General features: G+C 34.3%; 1 protein-coding gene across 5 annotated transcripts in view; it reads left to right on the plus strand.

Moving 5' to 3' along the window:
* Positions 1 to 26,027, plus strand: part of LRBA (LPS responsive beige-like anchor protein) — a 748,625-nt gene that overhangs the window by 317,653 nt on the left and 404,945 nt on the right. For all 5 annotated transcript variants that reach the window (XM_040251453.1, XM_040251452.1, XM_040251455.1 and 2 more), the window contains exon 37: positions 24,463 to 24,629. In XM_040251453.1, the coding sequence (XP_040107387.1) occupies positions 24,463 to 24,629 (167 nt within the window). The remainder of the gene's footprint in view (positions 1 to 24,462; positions 24,630 to 26,027) is intronic.

Consider the following 26,027-nt stretch of genomic DNA (forward strand, 5'->3'; position numbering starts at 1 on the left):
ATTTGGCACTTTCACTGTGGTCCAGGATCAACCCTTGGTTGGAGAAATGAGATCCCATAAGCTGTTTGCTGTGGCAAAAACAAACAGACCAAAAAAACCCCCCAAAATAAACCCCAAAGCGAAGAAAAACAGTGTTATGTAACAGGGATATGTGGTGTTAGAAACATTTTCTGATTCTAGTCTCTACAGTTTACTAGTTGGAAGATATTGGGAAGAATTCACTGAACCTCTCAGAGTCTTAGTTTTCCTCCTGTAAACTGAATATAATAAAACCTTAAAGATGTTATTGTGCAGAGTAAAATTTTATATTTTGTATTTTTATATTAAAATACATTTCTATTTATATCACATAGCTTTATATACATTTATAATATGGGTTAAATAGTTAAATTTCTTACTGCCTGAATTTGAATTAGTTTATGTTCTGAATAATCTTGTGTTATTTAGATTCCAACTTTAAAGGGACACAGAATTTCTGATACCATTGCCTTTACTGTAATTTAATTTTTTTCTTTCATTTTCATTACAAAATGCTGGTTTAGAATACAGATAAATACATTTCCTTTTGAGAACTGTTATTTAAGTTATTTTGTTGATTTTTTATTTAAAGAATGAATGCTAATATTTTTAAAAATATGCTTTACTAAAAGCTTTTCAAGGATGAAATACTTGAAATAGTATTTGTGTGATCATAAGTAACTTCTGGTTAATAATATTTTTTAACTGAACTTCAACTATTAGAGGTAACTATAAATAAAAATTGAAGCTTAAGGTAATATAATACCAATTCAGTACATCAGTACTGTTTTGTGTGTGTTTAAGAATGATTAATTAAGTCTTTTTTATTTAAGTCCTGGAAACCATTTTAACTGACTTTATAAGGTAACTGCAGACCATATATTTGTCTCATGATTTCTTCCAGGAAAGCATGAAGAAGTGAATTATTGAAAAGATAAAAATAAATTTGTTTGCTTTCTGTCAGAGTTCATATCCACAGCTAACCTTGATAGAAGACCAGAGTGATTTAGACAAGTTTGCTTTGGAGATTCATAACATATGCTTGCTGGACAGAATTGAGTTATCTCTGCTCCGGAGAGTAAGTTATTGTAGCAGGAGCTGACAGAGATGAAGATAACTGAGGGAAATTCAATTACCTTTTAGTGTTTTCTTTCTAATAGGATTCTTAATGTGAAAAAGATCCTTAGATGATGCACCCCGTTACATGCGAGATCTTCCTTGATACCTGTTTTCAGAATACCGTGAACATTCAGTTCCAAGCTGTCATTAAGCATGAAATAGGCAGTTTACTCTTAAGAATAGTTTTGATTGAAAGGTCTGATTCTTACTTGATATCATTGGCAGTCTTTATAATCACTGACTACCCTCTGTGGTTTTCTTTAACAAAATATGTATTATTTTTTCTGAATTTATTATTTAATATGTTGGGAGCTTTTTCTTTCCTCTTCCTTTCAGATGACCTTTCTGAAAGTATCTTGTAGCTTCTTAGTGTTGTTATAATTGTTATCTCTCCATCTAATTATCATATACTCAAGCTGGTCAACCTTGTGTAAATGCTGTTAGAATCCTCAAGCTTTCGTTTTCACTTTGCTTTGTCATTCTGCCAGAGTTTTTGCTAATGCAGTCTTTCTCACTCCCTTTTACTATTCTGTGTCTTGCATCCTTGCTTCTCTCCTTTCCTTTTCATCTCCAATCCTGGAATGAAAACACTATAACTGTTCTCTTGATATGACCTAGTTATACTTACCCATTAACTCTTTTTTATTCTTTATACTCTTTGATTCTGTATCATTTGCCATTGATGGTCAACCTTCCTTTTTGAAATTTCTTTTTTGACTTGACTTTCTTACCAAGTGCTTTTCTGGTTAGTTTTTTACTTCTTAAGGTTCTCCTTAAGTTTCATTTCTTCTCCATTACTTACTCTTTACCAAAAGTATCAGTTTGTTACTTTTAACTTGTGTCATTTTAAATAATTTCATATAATGTCAGCATTATGTAAAAATTCTATGTAGAAGACATTAAATGTTTTTAAGTGTAAAATTCTTTTATTTATTGTGTTCTATAGGTAAGTAAAACTTTGTAAGCTGTGAGCAGGCACAGAGCAATGCGGCTCTTTACTCTCTTCCTGGGTGCCTTCTGCCTCCTCACCTTTGGAGGAAGCCACTGTTAGTTTCTTGTAAATCTTGTCCAAGTTTCTTTATGCACATAAATAAAAATATGAATTTTTATCCTCATCTCCTTTCCTTATATAAATATTACCATATCTATAATATTTTATGCTTTGCTTTTTTAAACTTAATGTTTTTTGGAGATTTTTTTTTAATACTTCCATTAGCATCATATGAGTGTCTGTTTCCTCATAGAGTATGTTATCAAACTTTCAGACTTACTAATAATTCTCTCAGACTTACTGTCATTCTCACAGATTATGCATGGCAGTATGTAGCTTTCATTTGTATTTCTCAGTATAGTTTTAACTTTGCATTTCTGTTTTTATAAATATTTTTGCCAGTTTGTTGACTTACATATGGTGGAATTTTTGGTGTCCCACAGACATGTTTTACAAAATATTTTTGTTCTTGAATTTATGAATGCTTTCTTTCATGGCTTGATATTTTGATTTGTAGTTGGAAAGGTCTTTTACCCACATAGATTATAAAAAATTTCTCCGTGTTTCTTCTACCATTTCTAATTTTATTGTCTTAAGTTTAAATATTTCATTTACTTGTAGTCTATCTTAGGATAAACTGTGATATGAATGTAACTTTATTTAACATGACAATATAATTTTTTTTGTACTATCTACGAAGTCCAACAAATTTTCTCCTCTGATTTGAGATACCATTGTTAACATATACCAAATGCCTGCGTGTTGGGGGATTTTTTAAAAATTTCAATAGTCTATATCTCCCTATTAGTCTCTGTGATTTCCTGTATTGGTGTTGATTTTTATTTAAATTACTGAGAACTTATAGTGCATTTTAATATTAATAAGGCTCTGTTGTTTTTTCCTATCATTGACTTCTAAAATATTTTTCAGAATTGCTGTGGCTAGTTTTGCTTAGCTAATAATGTTAGATTCAGGTTATTTTATTCAAAAACTATTTTCATTTGATTCTGTTGAGCTTTTGAGGTATATAAACACTTCATGTATAGATATTGATAGTTTTTCCTTCATATTTCCAAGTTTTATTCTTCTAATTGCTCTTTCTTATCTAATTGATTCAGCTTATTCAGTTATTGTTGAAAAATAATAATAGTTATTGCTTACCATATTTTGTTTATTAGATTTTATTTTACCATTCTACTCTCAATGAATTCAGCTTGTTTTAGATTCCACAAAAAAGTGAAATATTCATTTACTTCTGTTTTGTTTTTTCATATTAATGAAAAATTTATCCAATTATGTCATCTTTAGTGGGAGCAGTGGAGTTCATAGTCTGCTTTTTAAATATTATATATTCATGGCTTTTTAAATATTAGATATTTATGACAAATATATCCAATTATGTCATCTTTAATGGGAGCAGTGGAGTTCATAGTAGGCTTTTTAAATATTAGATATTTATGAATTGACTGATGCCATTTTATCCTAATGATAGTACCAACTGATTATCAGGTCATTACAAGTTATATTCTTTCATTTTAAGCAGTCATAAATAATATAAATTTATTGATTTTTATGATGATGCTTGAACTTAATTTGTGCTAATTTTTATTATAGTTGTATAATAGCTAAGAGCATATGAAACACTTCTATATATCTATAATCCTAAATCTGTTTTTTATTGATTTGTTTAGATTATCATGAAATAAAAACAACAAATGTGTAATGTAAAAATAGAATTCAGATATGCTAGCATATTCACCTGAGAACCCCTAACTTAAAGACAAATTTTGTTAGGATCAGTGTTCCTTTTTTTAATTAAAATATACTAATATGAGGGTTACGGGAAAAAAAAAAAAGAAAAAAATAGAGAAGAAAGAAAAAATCTAACAATGTAGAATAGTGTAAAGTAAAAAGAGAACATTCTCCAGTATCTTTTTCCTTACCATACTCCCAGGATAATGATTGGCACATAACTTTTCAGACTTTTTATTATTAATATACACTTTATAATAGTATGCATGTATGTTTCTGGTATAATATATATTCAGCCCAAAATGGAATTATATTATGTAAATTGTTATGTATTTTGAGTCAATAGTTCCTAAATTTTCATTTGTGTATGGACTCTTGAGAATCTGACCTTGAGAAATATATACAAATACAACCATGAAATTTTAATTTTTGGAGGTTTACATATTCTGACTTGAAAGTATCTTATGTCACGGTCTCTGCGTTTTCATACATCACTTATAGCAGCCATGTAGAGGATATAGAGGCTAACCTTTCACTGATATTTCTTTTTTTTAATGGATATTACATTTTCAGATTCTGGCATAGGTTAGAATATTATTACTGGAGACTTGGTGAGTTAACTTATATCCATTAAGAATGTTTTAAAATTGTCTACTGAGGGAAGCAAACTTTAAAGTAGGATCCATTTATTTTAATTTCAATACCTAGTATAAGCTTAGAACATAGGAAGTTCTCAATGAAATGTTAAATTAATGAAAGCGTCAACTAATAGAGAATATAGGGTTAATAAAGGTTTTCATAACCAGCTAACAAAAATTTGGGGATACAGTCTTTTCATATGAGATCTTAGATTATTTTCAGTTCAGATCAGTTGCTCAGTCGTGTCCGACTCTTTGCAACCCTGTGAACCACAGCACGCCAGTCCTCCCTATCCATCACCAACTCCCAGAGTCCACCCAAACTGATGTCCATCGAGTCAGTGATGCCATTTAACCATCTCATCCTCTGTCGTCCCCTTCTCCTCCTGCCCTCAATCTTTCCCAGCATGAGGGTCTTTTCAAATGAGTCAGCTCTTCACATCAGGTGGCCAAAGTATTGGAGTTTCAGCTTCAACATAAGTCCTTCCAGTGAACACCCAGGACTGATCTCCTTCAGGATGGACTGGTTGGATCTCCTTTCAGTCCAAGGGACTCTCAAGAGTCTCCTCCAATACCACAGTTCAAAAGCATCAATTCTTCTTTTAGATTAAGAAAATATTCTGTTGGTATCCTGGTAAAAGCATAAAGAAAAGTAGTAGTCATTATCCTCCCCTGTATTATTACTTTGCCACTGTTTTTCTTTGTCTCTCTGACTTTATTGAAATAAGATTGACAAATAAATATTGTGTATATTTAAGGTGCACAACATGATATTTTGTTGTATATGTACACTGTGAAATGATTGCCCCAAATGACCAAATTAACATATCCTTCAACTCATGCTATTTGTGTTTGTCTGTGGTCGACCACTTGAGATCTAAGCAAATTTCAAGTATTCAGCATATTCTCATTAAGTATTGTTGTCATACTGCACATTAGATATACAGAATTTACTGATCTTAGAATGTAAATTCTGTACTATTTAATCAATACCGTCCCTTTCCTGCCAGTCTTAAGCCTCTAGTATGAGTTTGAATTTTTTGTTTTTGGATTCCGCATATAAATGAAATCATGCAATATTTGTCTTTTTGTTTATGGCTTGTCTCACTTAGCATATTGCCCTCCGGTTCATCCATGTCATCACAAGGGGCAAGATTTCCCCTTTTTTGAGGTTGAATAGTATTCCCAGTGTATTTTGTTTATCCATTTGTTGATGGATACCTAGTGTGTTTCCATATTTTGGCTAATTTTAGTAATGATGCAAGGAATTTGGGAGTGCATGTATTTATTCAAGGTAGTGAGTTGTTTCCTTAGATATAAAGAAGTGCTTTGCTAGATCATATAGTAGCTCTATTTTTAACTTTTTGGGAAACCTTCCTGCTGTCTTCAGTAGTGGCTGATCTAATTTATGTTCCCACTGACAGTACACAAGATTTTCTTTCCTCTACATCCTCTCCAACACTCGATATTGCTTGTGTTATGTTAGAATATCAACTGTATAGTAATCTGTAAATTTCCTTTCATTCAGTCTTTAAATTTCAGAAAATTTTTTGAAACTGAAACCATAAACATGTTTTCTCTGTTTATTTTCTCTTTCTACTAACTTTATGTATTGGTTCTTACCTGCATGTAAAATTGGTGGAGTGCAGAATCAATCTGAACTATTTAAACATTAGTTGAAGAATAAACTTTTTTTCATTTTTGTCCACTTTTAAATTTTATATTCTCATTATTGAATTGAATTCCCCAATTTGTCTTTTAGTGGTTGAAATACAAGGCACATGAAATAGAATGGCAGTATATATTTTTTTCTTAGTAACTTTTAAAGTAAACTTATGATACAGTAAAAATATTTTCAAGTGAACTTCCCATTTATGCTTTGCTGCTTGTTTTTTCTTGTTTTTATTTTATCCTTTCTTATTTATTCCCTTATGTCTTTTACTCCTGTTTGGAACATCTCAGCTTAAAAGTGTGTTAGTCACTCAGTCGTGTCTGATTCTTTGTGACCTCATGGACTAGTCCACCAGGCTCCTCTGTTCATGGAATTTTCTAGGCAGGAATGCTGGAGTGGATAGCCATTTCCTGCTTTAGAAACTGAGAAAGGGATGACCAAGGTTCATGATAACTGTTTTAAAGCTTAGCTTTATGCCTTCTGTTTCTCATGATGGCTCTATATTGGTGATTAATACATCCCACTGTCTTTGCAACATCTCTTTCTTGAGGTACACTTGACATAATCAATTCTGTCATTTCCTGAAGAGATGACTGATTAATAGATCTTGAGTCATCATAGTTCAAGATCACAGCTTGAGTCATAATAGCAAAGCAATAGAATGGCAGTTCCTATCCTGGCTTTGGTATTTGTTCACTAGCATTATGGTTTTAGACATACTTCTTATCCTCTTTTTATATACTTCTTCATCTATAGAACAGGAGTAGGAAAATGGTAAGCTTGACTCTCTCTCTCTCTCTCTCTCTCTATATATATATATATATATATATATATATATATACACACACACACACACACACACACATATAATTGGAGCTTTGGATATTATTTTATTTATGTTAGATAAAAATGATGTTGTAAACAACCATGAGAGTGATAAAATACTATAGATAGATTGATTAAGTAAAGGACCTTTTAAATGTCCAGATCACTTTAGTTTGAGCACTCAGCCAGTGAGACCACAGATTACTCTGGTGCAGTTTCACATAGTTCTGACTTTCCAGTCAGATAAGCTTTGCATTAATTTTGACTCTGTCATTTACTGACTGTGTGAGCTAAGACATTAATGTCTCATGTGAAAATCAGGATAATGATGGTGCCTACCTATAGTAATGAGGAGTAATTGGGATTTGATAACTGTAAAGTGCCTGTTACGTGCTGCTGCTAAGTCACTTCAGTCATGTCCGACTCTGTGTGACCCCATAGACAGCAGCCCACCAGTCTCCTCTGTCCGTGAGTCCATACTAAATGTTTAATGATGCAGCTATTGCTGTTACTTCAAAATGAAGAGTAATTTTTTTATTCTAAGTAATCTCAAAGATTACTCAAGGAACACGTGTATGTCCCACACTTACTCTGGAATTCTTACCTCTGCCTTAGGGCGTTGGTCCAGTTGACTGCTCTTGTCAGAACTCTGGAGGCTATCTCTTAGTATCATACAAGTGGCTTTCCCAGGAAGTAGCTGTTTCATCTTTATCCTGTTGCTCAAAGCATGGACAAAGGCTTTTCTTTTTCTCCTTTGTAGGCCTCGCAATGATGAAAGACATCACAGTGCAGAAAAGGAAAGCTCGTTACTGAGTTTTGCATCTGCTAATTCATAGGCCACGCTCCTGCAGAGGAGGTTTTCTCTTGACCTCTGTCTCTCTCCTGCTTTGCCAAGTTGCAGGGGCTTGTTCAGCCTCCTCATATAGAGATCTCTCTTGATCACATTCCTTCTTCCTTTGGTACAGGCTGACTTGCATCCAGTCTTAGAATAAAAAGAATGCTGGGTCTTACTAAGTCCAGGGTTCACCTTTTTTCCTTCTTCTGGTTAATTGACAATGGAACCATCAAACTCCTTAAGGAAAATTCTCACTCTGGTTTATCATACATATTCTGGTTTATCTTTCCCAACTGGACTCTTTAGTCATAGTATTTCTCAGTACATTTCCAAAGTCTGCTGTATTCATTCTGGAATGCACTATTTTTAGAGATTCTTCTAGGGTGTGTTTTAGCTTGTCTCACTTCCTATTTTAGCTTCTTGATAATGGCCAGATTAAGAACTAGGCTCACAGCATTTTCTGCTGTCAGTCTTCTGTGGGGGGTAACTTCTGAATAGGAAATCCACATATCTACACAGGGCACGTGCATGCAGGTACATAGGTTTTTAAAAAATCATCCTTTTTAGAATAACATGTGAAACCAAAGAAGCTTTCATTTTTGGGACCAAGGAAGACCATTGTAAAGTAACCTGATGTATCTGATTTTGAAAATTGTAAGTGATGCTTCTCTAGCTTAAAGAAACAGATCTATATTACTGGGCACTCCGTTAAAGGTAGAAAGCTATAAAAAAGCAAAGGAACTATGGCCCAGGTGAAATGGAATTCATACCTGTGAGCAAGGCTGATCAAATTAAATCCAAACTGAAAAATATATTTTCTTCAGTGTGTTCTCATTAGATTCTAATAATGTAAAATATAGTCTCGACAGAGAACTAGATATCTTACTACTGTTTAAAAATCTATTCTAGAACAATGTCTGAATATACTCCCTACAGATAGATAAAGCCTGTATTTAAGGTTTCAGTTTATGATATATCCTAGTTATCTTAACAGTTGACAAAATCAACTATTTATATGTTAAACCATTTATAAAAACCTTTGAGGAATAATCTTTTTAGGAAGGAAATGGGTAAAAATGCATTAGGCACCCAAGGAAGATATAAAGAAGCATGTACTGGTTTACTTAAAAAAAGAGAGAGCTCTGGTAATTGCAAGTCTTATTCTGTTATTATTAAAAGTTTTTTATTTGACCTGTTCTCATTTTTTCGCCTCTATTTTGCTATATTTTATTTCTTCTATCTGAAATGAGCCCTTTTTTCTCCATGGAAAGTTACTTAACCTCTAATTCCTTTGTGAAACCCTCACTGGTTCTGCGTAGTTCTTTTCTGTTCTTTCCAAGCACACTGTGAATATCTTTCTTAGCAAGTATCTCATATTGTAATTATTTTTACTCCATGTCTCTCAGCTACATTCAGATGATGGAAGACAAGGGACTATTTGCAGTATAGTTGGTTAACTTCATGACTGAGTCTACAGTAAGTGTTGGGTGTTAGAGTATATGCCTGTCAACATTCTGATTGTTTTATGTCTATGCATATTAGAACTTTATGAGAAGCACATCACATTATATCCTTTTTCTATGAGGAAACTGAGGAATGGGAGGTTAAATACCTAGCTTGATCATGAATATGTCAGAGCCAAGATTTAAACTCAGGTTGTCTGGCTCCAGAGTCTGTGTTCTTAACCACAGTATTATTAACTATGGTTTCTTAAAGAATGAATTAATCTCTTTTTAACTTTTCAGTTTTCATGCTTGTTCTTAAACTACTGTTATTTGAAATTAAAGTATATCTATACATATGTACACACAGACAGACACACACACACACACACACACACACACACACACACTACTTTTAGCCTAGTAAAAGTAAGATGCCCTAGTTTTGTATGATTTCCAAAAAACCCAATGGTTAGGTAGATATGTTGAGTTAAAAGATTATAGGATTTGTGTAAGATATTCAGCTCTTGTGCAAATTAACAAAAAGTAAAGTTTAAAAAATAAAAACTTTTGAATTTCTCTCTCTCTTTTTCACTGTATGTATGTTTATATGTATTTGTGTATAAGTATAATCTTACAGGAAGATATACCTGTCTCATTATGAATTTTAAAATATAGTTATTTGAATTTAACTCTATTTAAATTTCCTGTCAATAGTATTGATCACCGATACTAACCACATTTTACGTTATTTACCAAACTGATATATCATGTATGTAGGCATTGTTAAAGAAATCAGTTTGCCTTTATGAAAGCTGTTTTGGTATTCACTTAGAAATTCTGTAACTTTCATTGTTAACAAGTGACTCTAATGCAGCAATGAAATAATGTAAACAGTGTTGTATGTGTATTTTACATGCAAGTGGAAACTGAAACCTTCTTCTTAGTGTTGACTTCACTTTACAAATACGGAAAAGCTTTTGAAACCCATTCTTTTATTCTCTAAAGTAAAATATTAGAACCTATGTTAGCCCTCTGATTATTTGAAAATATTGTTTTAAGTCTGCAACTGTAAAGATAAGAACCCAGCACATCGTATCCAGTCCATTAAAACAATAAGAAATGGAAGTGATACTTTGATAAGTGTTCTGCCTGTTTTCACCTTGAATGCTATTATCAGGGGGATGATACTATATCTGTTTCATTGGCTTAGAGTTTTTCATGCTGAGAGAAATCAATACTTCGAAGCTTTGGGTGACAGAAGAATCACTTTAGAATTAAAGGTGGCTGTCACACATTGTCATTGGTTGACTTTCGTTTGCTGTTGGATTTTTTTAAGTTTTTATTTTTCTCAGTTTTTCAGGAGGCTCTGTAACATTCCCACAGACAACATTTTTTTTTCATTTTTAATGGTTGGACTTTAAATTTGAATTGAGATTGAGTGCAAAGATCTCCAAAACTGAACTGTTGAAAAGCTTCTTAATTTGTTGTTGTTTAGATGATTGCCCTTTTAAATGGTTTACAATGAGACAAACAATTTACAGTGTAAATAATTTTGAGATAAATTGGGGCATAAGGTAGTACACTTAAAAGTGTTTACCAGAAAGTGTGTTTATTTAACTAAAAATATAATATTGTGTATAACCATGAAAAAGAATGAAGATAGAACTTTATGTCTTGAAAAGGAATGATGGATAATTTGATTTTATTTACACAGGCAGTACATTCATGTTAACATGACTACACCTGTAGAAAACAGCCAAACGGGGACGAAGTAGAAGAGAGGAATTTCTTTATCATATAAGTCATTGCTTTTTAAATTTGAGTACAAATTTCTTTTAAAAACTGAAGCACAAACTTCTGAAGCCAATACATTTCAATTGCTTAATTAAAAATAAATGTTAGTAAATTAGAATAATGGGTTATAAAATATTTTAATGATTTTAGCCTTGAACTTTTCAACTGAAATTTATTTTTATATCACAATATTATACAAACTTAATGAGAACTTTATAATCTGTTTCTCATAAAAAATTGTGCATTTAACATTAATTTACCTCCTTTTCTTGATGCTGAAGTGGTTGTGAGAAGCTTTGTGCATTTATATATCCAATCACAACCCTTTTTTGTTCCATTAAGCTAAATAATGTCATTTTATCTAATGACTTACTTGCTTCTGTTTTTCTCTTTTAATATGTAGCTGTATGTTTTTTAATCAGTGGAAACAGTGTCAGACTTTATTTTTTTGGGCTGCAAAATCACTGCAGATGGTGATTGCAGCCATGAAATTAAAAGACGCTTACTCCTTGGAAGAAAAGTTATGACCAACCTAGATAGCATATTCATAAGCAGAGACATTACTTTGCCGACTAAGGTCTGTCTAGTCAAGGCTATGGTTTTTCCTGTGGTCATGTATGGATGTGAGAGTTGGACTGTGAAGAAGGCTGAGCGCCGAAGAATTGATGCTTTTGAACTGTGGTGTTGGAGAAGACTCTTGAGAGTCCCTTGGACTGCAAGGAGATCCAACCAGTCCATTCTGAAGGAGATCAGCCCTGGGATTTCTTTGGAAGGAATGATGCTAAAGCTGAAGCTCCAGTACTTTGGCCACCTCATGTGAAGAGTTGACTCTTTGGAAAAGACTCTGATGCTGGGAGGGACTGGGGGCAGGAGGAGAAGGGGACGACAGAGGATGAGATGTCTGGATGGCATCACTGGCTCAATGGACGTGAGTCTGAGTGAACTCTGGGAGTTGGTGATGGACAGGGAGGCCTGGCTTGCTGCGATTCATGGGGTCGCAAAGAGTTGGACACGACTGAGCGACTGAACTAAACTGAACTGAATTTCTTTTCCAGTTTTTGAACTTTACAAAAATTGAATCAAAGTCAATTTTCTCTGGCATTTTAGTTCCAGTGCTGTTTGTGAGATTCATTTCATTTGTTACGTTTTCTTTTTCATGATCAATACCGTATATTATTCTGTTTCATTAGTAGAGCACTGGTTTTTCATACTCTTTTCTGCTATTGATTGGCAATCCATTTTTTAACTGTTAATATCAGGATCTGTGCTGCTTTAATGTCTTTTGGTGTACATACTCACGTGTATTTCTAGGGTGGATTTGTTGTTCATTTGCTCAATTGTGTCCAACTCTTTGCAACTCCATGGACTGCAGTGTGCCAGGCTCTATTAGCCTTCACTGTTGCATGGAGTTTGCTCAAACTCACGTCCATTGAGTGGGGATGTCATCCAACTCTCTCATCCTCTGTTGTCCCTTTCTTCTTCTGCCCTCAATCTTTTCCTGCATCAGGGTCTTTTCCAGTGAGTCGGTTCTTCACATTAAGTGGCCACAGTACTGGAGCTTCAGCTTCAACATCAGTCCTTCCAGTGAATATTCAGGGTTGATTTCCTTTAGGACTGACTGGTTTGATCTTCCTGTCCAAGGGACTCTCAAGAGTCTTCTCAAGCCCACAGTTCAAAAGCATCCATTCTTCATTACTCAGCCTTCTTTATGGTCGAACTTTCTGGAAAAAACATAGCTTTGACTATACAGACCTTTGTCTGAAAGTGATATCTTCGCTTTTTAATATGCTGTCTAGATTTGTTACTGCTTTCCTTCCAAGGAGCAAGTGTCTTTTAATGTCATGGCTGCAGTCATCGTCCTCAGTGATTTTAGAACTCAGGAAAATAAAATCTGTCAGTATTTTCAGTTTTTCCCCTTCTATTTACCATGAAGTGATGGGACTGGATGCCATGATCTTCGTTTTTGAGTGCTGAGTTTTAAGCCAACTATTTCACTCTCTTTTTTGGCCCTCATCAAGAGGCTTTCTAGGTCCTCTTCACTTTCTGCCATTACAGTGGGTATCATCTACATATCTGAGGTGGTTAATATTTTTCCCAGCAGTCTTGGTGCTGCCTTGTGATTCATCTAGTCTGGCATTTCTCATGATGCACTCTGCATATGAGTTCAATAAGCAGGGTGACAATATATAGCCTTGACATACTTCTTTCCCAATTTTAAACCAGTCCATCGTTTCATGTCCAGTTCTGTTACTTCTTGACCTGCATGCAGATTAATCAGGAGACAAGGTGGTCTGCTATTCCCTTATCTTTAAGAATTTTCCACAGTTTGTTGTGACCCACACAGTCAAAGGTGTCAGCATTGTCAATGAAGTAGATGTTTTCTCTGAAATTCCTTTGCTTTTTCTATGATCCAGTGGATTTCGGCAGTTTGATCTCTGGTTCCTCTGCCTTTTCAAATCCAGCTTGTACATTTAAAAGTTCTTGGTCATGTACCGCCAAAGCCTATTGGGAAGGATTTTTGAGCATTACTTTGCTAGCATGTGAAATGAGCGCAATTGTGCAGTAGTTTGAACATTCTTTGGCATTTCCTTTCTTTGTAATCGGAATGGAAAACTGACCTTCTCCAGTCCTGCAGCCAATGCTGAGTTTTCTAAATTTGTTGACATATTGATTGCAGCACTGTAAAGCATCATCTTTTAGGATTTGAAATAGCTCAGCTGGAATTCCTTCTAGTTCATTTCATACTATGAACTAGCTTTGTTCATAGTGATGCTTTCGAGGCCCACTTGACTTCACTTTCTAGGGTGTCTGGCATGGTGACTGACCGCCTCACCGTGGTTGCCTTGGTCATTAAGACCTTTTGTGTGTAGTTCTGTGTATTCTTGTCACCTCCTCTTAACTGACCTCTTCTCTTTCTGTTAGGTCCTTACTGTGTATGTCCTCTATCGTGCCCATCCTTGCATGAAATGTTCCCTTGCTGTCTCCAGTTTTCTTGAAGAGATCTCTAGTCTTTCCCATTCTCTTGTTTTCCTCTATTTCTTTGCATTGTTCATTTAGAAGGCTTTCTTATCTCTCCTTGCTATTCTTTGGAACTCTGCATTCAGTTCGATATATCTTTCCCTTTCTCTAATACCTTTCCCTTCTCTTCTTTCCTCGGTTATTTGTAAAGCCTCCTCAGATAACCACTTTGCCCTCTTGCATTTCTTTTCGTTTGGGATGGTTTTGGTCACCGCCTCCTGTACAATGTTATGAATCTCCATCCATAGTTCTTCAGGCACTCTCTCCACCAGATCTAATCCCTCAAATCTATTTGTTACTTACACTGTATAAAGGATTTGATTTAGGCCATACCTGAATGGTCTGGTGGTTTTCCCTACTTTCTTCAATTTAAGCCTGAATTTTGCATTAAGGAGCTGATGATCTGAGTCACAGTCAGCTCCAGGTATTGTGTTTGCTGGCTGTATAGAGCTTCTCCATTTGGCTGCAGAGAATATAGTCAATCTGATTTCAGTACTGACCATCTGGTGATGTCCATATGTAGAGTTCTCTTGTGTTACTATGACCAGTGATTTCTCATGACAAAACTCTGTTAGCCTTTGCCCTGCTTCATTTTGTATTCCAAGGCCAAACTTACTTTCATCTCCCGGAATCTCTTGACTTTCTACTTGTGCATTCCAATCCCCTATGATGAAAAGGATGTCTTTTTTTGGTGTTAGTTCCAGAAGGTCTAGTAGGTCTTCATAGAAGCCATCAACTTCAGCTTCTTCAACATTAGTGGTTGTGGCTTAGACTTGGATTACTATGATGTTGAATAGTGTTTTGGAAGGGAACCGAGGTCATTCTGCCATTTTTGAGATTGTACCCAAGTACTACATTTTGAACTCTTTTGTTGTCTGTGGGACCATTTCTTCTAAGGGATTCTTGCCCACAGAATTAGATACATGATCATCCGAATTAAATCCGCCCATTCCCGTCCATTTTAGTTCACTGATTCCTAGTACATTGATGTTCATTCTTGTCATCTCCTGTTTTACCACGTGCAATTTACTTTGATTTGTGGACCTAACATTCCAAGTTCCTATGCAATATTTTCTTTACAGCATCAGATTTTACTTTCACCACCAGACATATCCACAACTGAGCATCGTTTCCCCTTTGGCCCAGCGTCTTCATTCTTTTTGGAGCGATTTCTCCAGTCTTGTCCAATAGCATATTGGATACTTTCTGAGCTGAGAGGCTCATCTTCCATTGTGATATCTTTTTGCCTTTTCATACTGTTCATGTGGTTCTTGAGGCAGGATCTCTCCTCCATTAGACTGTGTTTTGTCAGAATTCTCACTATGACCCATCCATGTTGGGTGGCCCTACGCAGGATGGCTCATAGCTTCACTGAGTTATGCAAGCCCCTAACAAGGCTGTGATCCATGAAGGGGAGGGTGGACTTGACTGTAAAATATTCATGTTTTCCATCTCAATAGATAGGGCTACACTCTCTTGCAAAAGTGTGTACCTCTTCCAACATCAGTGTGTAACTGTTCATATCACTCCACATTTTCATCAATAGTTGTTTGCCACTTTTAATTTTAGCTTTCTGGTAGTTGTATAGTGGTATGTCACTGTGTTTTATTTTGGATTTTCTTTACAAATTAAAGTGTACATCTTTTCTCCTGCTTGTTATATATTATGTTTTTTTAAAAAGAATTTTTGTGTAGTACCTATTTGTCTTTTACCTAGTTTCTTATTAGTTATCTCTTATTGTTTATCTACCTTACTGATTTTATAGAGTGTATTGACCTAGTTGATATATGAGCTAATGTTTTCCAATATGAGTATTTTAATTACTTTCTTCCCTGTTAGTGCCTTGCCTATTCATTTTTAAGAACTTCTTAAATATACTTTATTGAGTGATTTATATATAACATACTCATTTCAGGTATTCAGTTGGATGAGTTTTGACAAGTGTATATCTTTGTTGCTGTTGTAATCAAGATATGGAAATTGTCTGTCATCTTGGATAATTCCCTTCTGTTCCAATGTGGTCAGTTCACTGCACATACACACACCTGGTAGTCGTGGTTGAGTTGCTCTGTTGTGTCCAACCCTTGCGGCCCTGTGGCCTGTAGCCCGCCAGGCTCCTCTGTCCATGGGATTCTCCAGGCAAGAGTACTGGAGTGGGTTGCCATGTCCTTCTCCGGGGGATCTTCCCGACTCAGGGACTGAACCTGGGTCTCCTGCATTTCAGGCAGATTCATACACATACCTAACTGTAGGCAACTGCTCATCTGGTTTCTGTTGTTATAGATAGTTTGGCGTGGTATACAATTTCATATAAATTACATAATGGGTACTCTAATGTCTGGATTGTTTCGGTCAGCATGACATTTCCAATCCTAATCCACATTGTTGTGTGTGTATTACTCTTCTGTTTTTTATATTGCTGAGCAGTACTACTTTGTTTATCCATTCATCTGTACGTGTATATGGGGTAATTTCCACTGTTTGGCTCTAATGATTAAAAGCATTATGGGCATTTTCATACAATTCATTTTTGTGGAAACATGTTATCATTCATTTCGAGGGAATACCTAGGAGTATAATTGCTATGTGCTGTTGCAAGTTTATATTTAGGCTTAGGAGAAACTGCCAGACTAGAGTAGTACTAGAGTAGTTGTAGGTTTTACACTTCATCAGGCTAGTTGGTAGGTATGAGAGTTCCCTTTGTTCCACATCCTTGCCTGTATTTATTGTCAGTCCTGTAATTTCAGCCCTTCTAGTGTGTATATAATGATAGAGTGTTGCGGGTTTTAGTTGAATTTCTCTGCTGACTAAGCATTTTTCACATACTTATTAGTCATTTGTATATCTTTTGTAAAATGTCTAGTCAGAGCCTTTGTTTATGGTTTTAAGTTTGTCTGTCTTTATGGCACTGTAGGAATTCTTTCTTTTCCTTTAAGGAAATCTTTTGTCAGTTACACATATGGTGAATGTTTTTTTTCTCATTACCTTTTCATTTTCTTTCTTTCTTAATTCATTTCTTTGTTAATTGCAGGAAAATTGCTATACAACATTGTGTTGGTTTCTGGGGTACAACACTGCAAATCAGCCGCAGTCACACATATGTCATCTCCTTTTTAGCTTCCCTCCCTCCCAGCCCGCCCCTTTAGGTCCTTACAGAGTGCCAGGCCAGGCGCCTAACTTCTCACTTGGTACCCGTTTTTCTCACGGTAGTATGTCTATGTGGATGGTACTTTCTCCATTCGTCGCACTCTTTCCTTCCTTCACTGGCCTTTTCGTTTTCTAAATGGTGACTTTTACAGGGCAGATTTTATCAGTTTCACTGAAGTCTAATTTGTCAAGTTTTTTTATGGTTATGATTTTCTTTTACACTCTCGAACCTATGAATTTTAGTCTTAAGTATTCTCTGCCTACTTGAAGTTCATCAGATTTTCTGTTTATTTTTTCCAGAAGTGCTAAAATTTTAACTTTTACATCTATATTTTTTATTCATTTTGAATTAAACATTTTGTGTGTGATATGAGGTGAAAACATGTTTTTTTCTTTTTTTGCTCCTTTGAGAGTGGCCAGGTGTTTCTGTATCAGTTGTTGAAAAGGCACTCTTTTTTCATTTCATGATCTATGCTGTCTTGATTTCTTATTTTACAGTGTGATTCAAAGAGTGTAAAATTCTACAGTTTCATCTTTCCTTTGTAAATTTTTTTTTCTTTTTTGTTCAGATATATTTTAGACTCAGCTGTCAATATATCCTTAAGAAAGCCTCCTAAAGTATTAATTAAAATTGGATTGAATCTATAAAATCAATTTGAAAAGTATATATTTTTTAAAATACTGAGATTTAAAATCTATGAACATTGTATATATCCTCAGTTATTTAGTCTTAGTTTCTCTTAGCAGTGTTTTATGGTTTTCACTGTGTAGACTTGAATATGTTTTTATATACTGCTAAATATTTCACATTATTAATGGTATTGTTAAGTGTTTTTGAGTTGATTATTGCCAGCCTGTAGGTTCATAGTTAACTTTTAGTATATTGACCTTTTATCTAAGAAACTTGTATTATATATTCTAGTAGTTTTTTCTTAGAATGCTCAGAATTATAACATAGGGGAATGCGTATACAAATGAAGAGTCTGTTAGTCTTTCCTTTTCAGACTATCTTTTTGCTTACTTGTTTATTTTTTGTCTCTGCTGGTTAAGATCTCTTTTACCATATTGAATAGAAATTGTGAGAGAGAACATAGCACTTTGTTTCCAGTTTTAGTTGAATAATTTTTATAGATGTCCTTCCTAAGGAAGTCTCTTTGTATTCCTGGTTTGTGGAGTACTTATTTAATTAATTTATTTTCATGAAAGGATTTTGAATGTTAATTATTTATTTAATTAATTGCTTAAAAAATGATTTAGATGATGTTTTTCTCCCTTTTTTTCTGTTTTATGGTGAATTATGCTGATTTATATTTAAATATTAAGTCAACTTTGCATTCCATAGATATACTCTACTTCATCACGAAATGTAGTCTGTTTTATAGATAGCTGAATGGTAGTATTTTGTTGAGTTTTTGTGTTTATTTATGCAGATTATGTTTTTATTTAGTTTTCTGTTCCTTTAATGCAAAATTAGTTGCAGTGTATTCCTTAGCCTCTGTCATCTGAGTTTAAGATTTGTATTATTTCTTCCATAAATATTTAATATTTTCTAATATATTTAAATATATAAATTTTACTTTAAATGCTGTTTTATGCAGTTCTTACAATTTTTTCTAATTTTCCTTGTGATTTCATTTTTGTTCCATATTTTTTTATTTGGAGATGAATTGTTTAATTTCTAATTTTTTGGATTTTTTGAGATTTTTTTCCACCTTTTATATTCAGGTAAAGAATCAAAAGGACCTCTAGATTTCCATATATTTTCCTCTGCATGAGTTCCTCTTCTCTAATAGTTTGTCTTTCAAATTTCCCTCTTACTTTTTCAATAGACATCTTTAAACTTGTTTCACATATAAAAGCTATAGGAAAAGTGTATCTTCCTGTTACTTGTCACTTTTTAGATTTTTTTACCTATTCTAGTAACCATTTAATTTCATATTATGCTAGAAATTCAGTTATATTGCTGTGTGTTTGTTCATAGATTTATTTTACTTGTTTTGGTTTAAAAATGTGACACATTCATGGGTTAAGAAGTGTGAACAATAAAAGGCAGTCCAGCTCACAAGTTCAATATTTAATATCTAGTTCCTTTCTTGAAAGGGAAAAATACTTCTGTTGGTTATTAGCAAAATTCTAAATATTTTAATTAGATATCTCTGTATACATCTGATTTATGAATCTAGGCAGTATATTGTTATGTACTGAGAGATGTATGTACCAATAAGAACTGAGAGATGGAAGAGTGGAAGTATATACACTATTTAGAAATGTCACCACCCATTTATCCCCAATATATAATACTTTGTATTATAATCTTTGTAAGTATCTGATCTTGTACAAACTGTCTTGTACAAAACGCTTTTCTTAGATATTCTACTCTCTTTCAAAGTACTGGCATGTGCTACAGAAAATAAGCTCAGGATATGTATGGTTATGACATAAATGTGGTCAACTTCATACAATGTCTATACTCATAGTTCTGTTGTGAAAATAAAGTAACTTCATAATGATGATCCAAAAAAAAAAAAAAGAAAAAAAAGAAAAGTGTATCTTCCAGCCCTTGAAAATGTCCTGAGGCTATTTGGGTAGTAGGGTATAATCTAATTTATCTGGCAAATAAAGTGTGGATAGACAGTAATGTAAAAGATAATCCACTTTATAGACAGCTATACATTCATAGATCTAGGCAGTAAAATTTGGTTCTAATTTTTCAATATTTTAAACAATTATGTATTTTTTGAAGATGGGAATCTATACATACATCTATGTCATTCCAAAGCAAATTTTTCTAGAAATAATTCTGGGACTTCTCATAAAAGGTCAGAAGATTATTTCAAGAGCTGAGTTGTGAGCAAATAAAGATCTACATTAGGGCTGTGATGAGTGGTTAGAGGCTTAGCTGGGACTGATGGGACATGATGTGAGGGAAATTGAAAAGTCACAGATGACAGAAATAGAAAACCGTTCCCTTTTCAGTTACTAGCATGTTTGGGATAAGATGGTAGGTTGCATGTTTTAAATTTTAGGTACTTATTGAATGATTGGAGACTGTCCTACAGTTAGAAATGTGGGATCTGAATTTGGGAAAACAGTTGAGTCAGACATAAAAAACTTGACAGCTGCATCTAAATTGATAATAGCAGATGATGGTGGGAATGGGGGATATTGCCAAGGGACATATGACAAAGCCTTGAGAAAATGCAGGCATCCTGGGAGACAATGAAGAGGAAGTCTGACCACCAGAAAGGTCACCAGAGTGATGGCAGGAGCTTAATAGAGAAATCTGCTTGATTTTAAGTTCGTTCCTCTCTGAGCAAAGGACAGATAGTAAACTTAGAGACATAACATCTGAAAGGAAAGGCTAAATGTGATATTGTCTTTACTTCTTTATATAAAGATGCAGAACACTTATTTGAATTATAATTAGTCTAAATTGCTTCTCTCTTCAGTTAAGTGAATTATTTAAGAACTAGATTTATCTTATATTTTATTAATTCTATATTAATAAATCTTAGATTTCTTTAGCAATAATCAAATTCAAATCAAATATATTTGAATTAGTTCCCAGAATGCTTTTTTCTGATTTTTTTTAAGATTCAGGTTGGGCAGGAGGGTCATTGTTGTGATGCTATATTACTTAATTCATGTGTTGCTTAAAGTAGGAAAACAGGAAAGTTTATGTGAAGTAAAATTGAATGAAAGTCCTAGACCTCCTGGCAGGCTTCCCAAGTCGCGCTTGTGGCAAAGAACCCTCCTGCTAATGCAGGAGACACAAGAGACCAGGGTTCAATCCCTGGGCTGGGAAGATCCCCTGGAGAAGGGAACGGCAACCCACTCCAGTATTCTTGCCTGGAGAATCCCATGGACAGAAGAGCCTGGTGGCCTACAGTCCATAGGGTCCAGAGTTGAACGCAACTGAAGCAATTTAGCAGGCACACACTAGACATGGCCCTTGATTTTATTGATAGATGGTACATTTTGGTAATATCTTTTGGGATACCTCCACTTAACCCTTAAACACAAGTGCGCGCACACACACGCACACAGACACATATATTCTTTCAATAAGTAACATGTGTTTGATCTTCAGGCAAATATTCCTCATCTGTACTTGACTTTGAATGATATGTCATATGTTGAATATGTTATTGTTTTTTTAATAAGAATGTGTTCATCTTTAAAATTGCATTTTAAAGATGCTTTTAAGAATAGATGCAAGTTCGTTATACCATTACAAAACATTCTTGTTTGGTTTCCTTTTATCATGTTTTAAGGTTAGATGTGACTCTAATGTTCCACAATGAGACAGAGATTGATAATCAGGAGAGAATAGCCCTTTAATGTGATTTATATCTATAGATTTTATGTCAGATATGAAAAGTTGCTGTTTATATTATAAAGGAGGATCCATTAAAGAGCACTTTAAACCATTTCACCATTTAACTTACTACCTTGGACTCTTCTTTTTAGAATTATGCCTTTTTAAGCAAACTTTAGTTGCTTACCAAATGTTTTGAAGAATATGACTTGATAAAGTTAAACTGGTAAATGCATACAGGTAGCCTGTTTAATAATGCATTTTTTGGTAATTTTGGTACATTTAATATGAAGGTATCTGGTGTTTCAGGGGAGTATTCAAACCAATTATTTTTGAATTTCCATCAATAATTTTAATTCCCTCTTATTATCAGGTGAGGTTAATAAAGGCACACTGTGCATACATTAGGGGATGTTTAAGCTATACGAATTCTGACAGTGTCTACCATTTTGTCCTGTTGGTTTCAGTGTATGGTTGACTTAGATGTAAAGTAACCTACAGAATGCTGCCTATTCTGGAATAAATCTCTGAAAATATTACATAATAGTTGACCTTTTTGTTAACAATGGAATAATTCCCTAGCTATCTTCACTTAAACTACTCCCTTCAAGTATTTCTTAATCATATTTTCTTTTCTTTGCTCAAATCATAATGTTGACAAACTGAAATATCTTGGGGTGTGTTTGGCTCAGGCTTTCATTTTTTAACATGTTATCTGGCATTTGCCTGTGTGTGAGTGTTCATTCGCTTCAGTCATGTCCGACTCTTTGAGACTCTATGGACTGTAGCCCTCCAGGCTGCTCTGTCCATGGGATTGCCCAGGCAAAAATGCTGGAGTGGGTTGCCATTCCCTTTTCCAGGAGATTTTCCTGACCTAGGGATTGAACCCTTGTCTCCTGCATTGCAGGTGGATTCTTTACCTCTGAGCCACTGGAGAAGCCTGGCATTTGGCTGTAGTATTTTATAAATGAATCTCGTTTCTAACATAATTTATTTTTTCCATATCAATGTTTAGGTAAAAGAAGTACTTTCCTTTTAACAATATACAGAAACTAACCTCTTAGAGATTGGCCAAAATCTTTTAAGTGTATAATCCTTAGAGGTAATATAATCCTCTCATTTTGCAGATGGGAGGACAGTTAGACCTAGCAAGGTAAAATGAGTTAGTTGCCCAAGACTGATAAGAGACTCTGCCAAAGATGATGCTTTTGTCTGGTTTTTGATTTGTTTCCCAATCTTTTGTTTATTCATATGTATAAACATATTCATATATATTATATTATTTGTATGAAATGGATTTTGCATCTGCAAATTTTGGTATCCATGGGGGTCCTGGAACCTTGCCCCCTTTCGCCCACCCCCCTCACGATAGCAAGAGACGACTGTACTTTTATTCCCAATTCCCTTCTCACAGTCTAGAATGGGGATTCTCCAGGGCAAAGGCTATCAAGCTGATTCAGCCTTTGATCTCAGTAGCCTAATGTTCTGTACAAACTGAGAGATACTTGATTCTTTTTGCATTTGCATAAACACCATATCATTTGGGTTGCTTGTGGTATTAGGAACAGAAAACCCAGTTCATACTGGACTTCAGTGAATGAACAGGAGCTTATAGGTTCTTGTAAAAAAATCTTAAAAAAGAAAAAAGGTCTCACAGAAAGTTTGATTTAAAGGTCTTTGGTTGATGCACAAGTTCATGATTCCATTCAGAGGAAGCTAGTTTGTAATTTGCATACTTCTGCTCCCTGTGGGTATTGTCTTCATCCTCAGGCTTGCTTCTCTTCTGGCACAGAAAGAGCTCTCCTGGAACCATGTACTTCCTCTTTTACACTCCAAGAGAAAGGAAGGAACTATCCAACTAAACTGACCTTTTAAGTAACAAGTTTACATTAATCATTATTTTTTTTTAAATTTTAAGCAATTAATTAGGTAGTATAGCATCTTAAACATGATACCACAAGTGTCAATTCCAAAAGAAAAGAAATAAGCATCGTGGAAACTAGTGGTTCTGTTGTATCTGATTATTGCTAAAGAATCTTAAATTTGTTTTGGCAAAAGTGATGTCTAAGAAAGTACTTTTCAAACTTTTAATTTAGAAATCACCTGGAGATCTCATTAAAATCCAGGTTTTGATTTAGTTGGTGTGGAGTGGGACCTATAATTCTGCACTTTTAATAAGTTCCTAGGTTATTCTAGTGCTGGTGGTCTGTTTTGCATAGCCAAGGTTTAAAAGACCACACTGTTTCTGGCATTTTCTAAAGGTGTTGAGAACTAGCTCAGTTTACTACTGCAAACCACCAGCATCTCTTTGCTGGACCTGTGCAGTAGCCTGATAACCAGTCTCCCTCCTTAAGCCTCTTGTTCCTCTGTAATTCTTTCTCTAAATGGAGCTATGTTGATCATTTTCATATGTAAATCAATCGCATCATTCTCTTGATTAACCTACTGGTAACCCATTGTGTTAGAATAGAATCTAAACTCCTTACCATAACTGCACAGTACTAAATGTTGCAACCCCTGGCTGCCTCCCTCTGTAGTCTCTTTACATACCATTCTTCTCTTTGTTCCTTTGCTTTAGTTCTTTGAACCTCTCTTCATGCTACTTGTAATGTGGACCCCGCATCTTCTGGCTTCTTCTCTTTATTCAGGTCTCTGCTTAGATAGTAACCACTTCTGAGTGTACCTTATGAATGACTACAGAGAAGTTCTTGAGGGATTGTTGTACTGAGACAGTAGATCACCAACTCTGTCAATTCAGCTCATGAGCAATGTAAAAGTCACTTTAAATTTTTGTTTGGTTCTGTTCATATTAGAGATTGTTTCATCATGCAATTAAAGGGGTTTTCCCCCATATTGTTATATTAATAGATGTTTCTTTTTCCTATCCAAGTCACTATGTGCCCAGTATTCAGCAGACAAACGAGAAGATGAGAAGATGTGTGATCATTTGATAAGAGCAGCTAAATATCGAGACCATGTGACAGCAACTCAACTAATCCAGAAAATTATCAACATTCTCACAGACAAGCATGGAGCCTGGGGAAATTCTGCAGTGAGGTAAAGAGATACCTTTAGGATTTGGCCACTGATTTTCTGTGGAAGGCCTAGGTTAAGATAAATGGCTTTGATCAAATGGATATGATCAAGACCAGATGAAGAACAGAGTAATTTAATTTTATAATTTATCTTCCACTATGAATTTAAAGCAAAGGGGAAGGAGAAAATCAGTATGGGTATAGTTATGGATTTTTATGGACATTTCAGTTTCCTTCAACTACTCTTAAAGGAATAGTTGCTCATATATTTATTCATTTTGAAGTGAACTGTTAATGAAGTTGTTGGTTTAAAGTATTTTACTTGTAGCACTTATATCTGAATTTATACAAATAAAGTATTTTATTTACTATATCTACCTCCTTTTCAGATTACCAAACTGAACAAGAGAATTTAGTTCTAATTTTAGAAACAAAAGATTTAAATTACTTTCTCAGACTAAGGAACTTAGATAAGTCATAAAATTTAATCTTTTTGGAATATTTTATTCTACAAGTTTTAGGAATGTGTTTTGACTCATTTAAGTAATGTTAATGAAAAAGTTCTTTATTTCCCACTAGAAAAACATTTTTTAGTTCCTCATTTCTGCATAACTTTTTCTGGAAGACAACAACAAAGGAAAATAGTAAATAGCTGGTATATTATGTATAGGTGTAACTGGTTTCTGCTTGTGTTTCAAGCAATTTATGTGTTTAGCAAAGTCTAGTTTAGAGATTTTCCAGTAAATAGAAAATGATTTTAGTTTTTTTAAAGCTGAACTTTATAAACTAGTTGAGTTGAAACCTATCTGTTTTGGGATGTTTCTTAGTACAAGTATTTGCTAATATAGAGAAGATCTGTTTCATCATGCTTATCTTGAAAAATACTTAAATAAAATGAATCTCATTTCTTGGCATATCATTTTTGATGTTCAGAAGACAAACAGGTCAAGACAAAAGGACTGAGTAAAGGCAGAAACCGTGTTTGTTTGTTTGTTTTAATCGTATTTCAGCTGATCTCAGCTGCAAGAGTGGCCATGGGAATGCCATGAATTACTGGGTCAGAGCTCTCTAATGCCTTGTCCTGCAGTATATAAAAGTCCATGGGTGTATGTATGGAGGGGGACTGAGGAAGAGGAGTTCTGTTGAAGGTTTTAGAGTTTCGTTATACTTTAATATAACAGATGTGTTATAGTCATTTCGACACCAGGTTGTATATATATTAGGAGATTAGTTTGATGTATAGTGGTTGGCGCATATTGGGAGCTCAGTGTGTGTTTGTTGCTTTTTTCTTAGGCTTGAATTTTTTTCTTTAACATAAAGAAAGTTTTGGAATTTTAAAATGAAAATGTTTAGGCAACTTACACCAAATGGGTCTTTTTTATGACATCAGAATTCTTTCTAGTGATAGCTATATCTTTGT

Source organism: Oryx dammah, unplaced genomic scaffold, assembly GCF_014754425.2.
Source record: "Oryx dammah isolate SB20612 unplaced genomic scaffold, SCBI_Odam_1.1 HiC_scaffold_12, whole genome shotgun sequence".
Lineage (NCBI taxonomy): Eukaryota > Metazoa > Chordata > Mammalia > Artiodactyla > Bovidae > Oryx > Oryx dammah.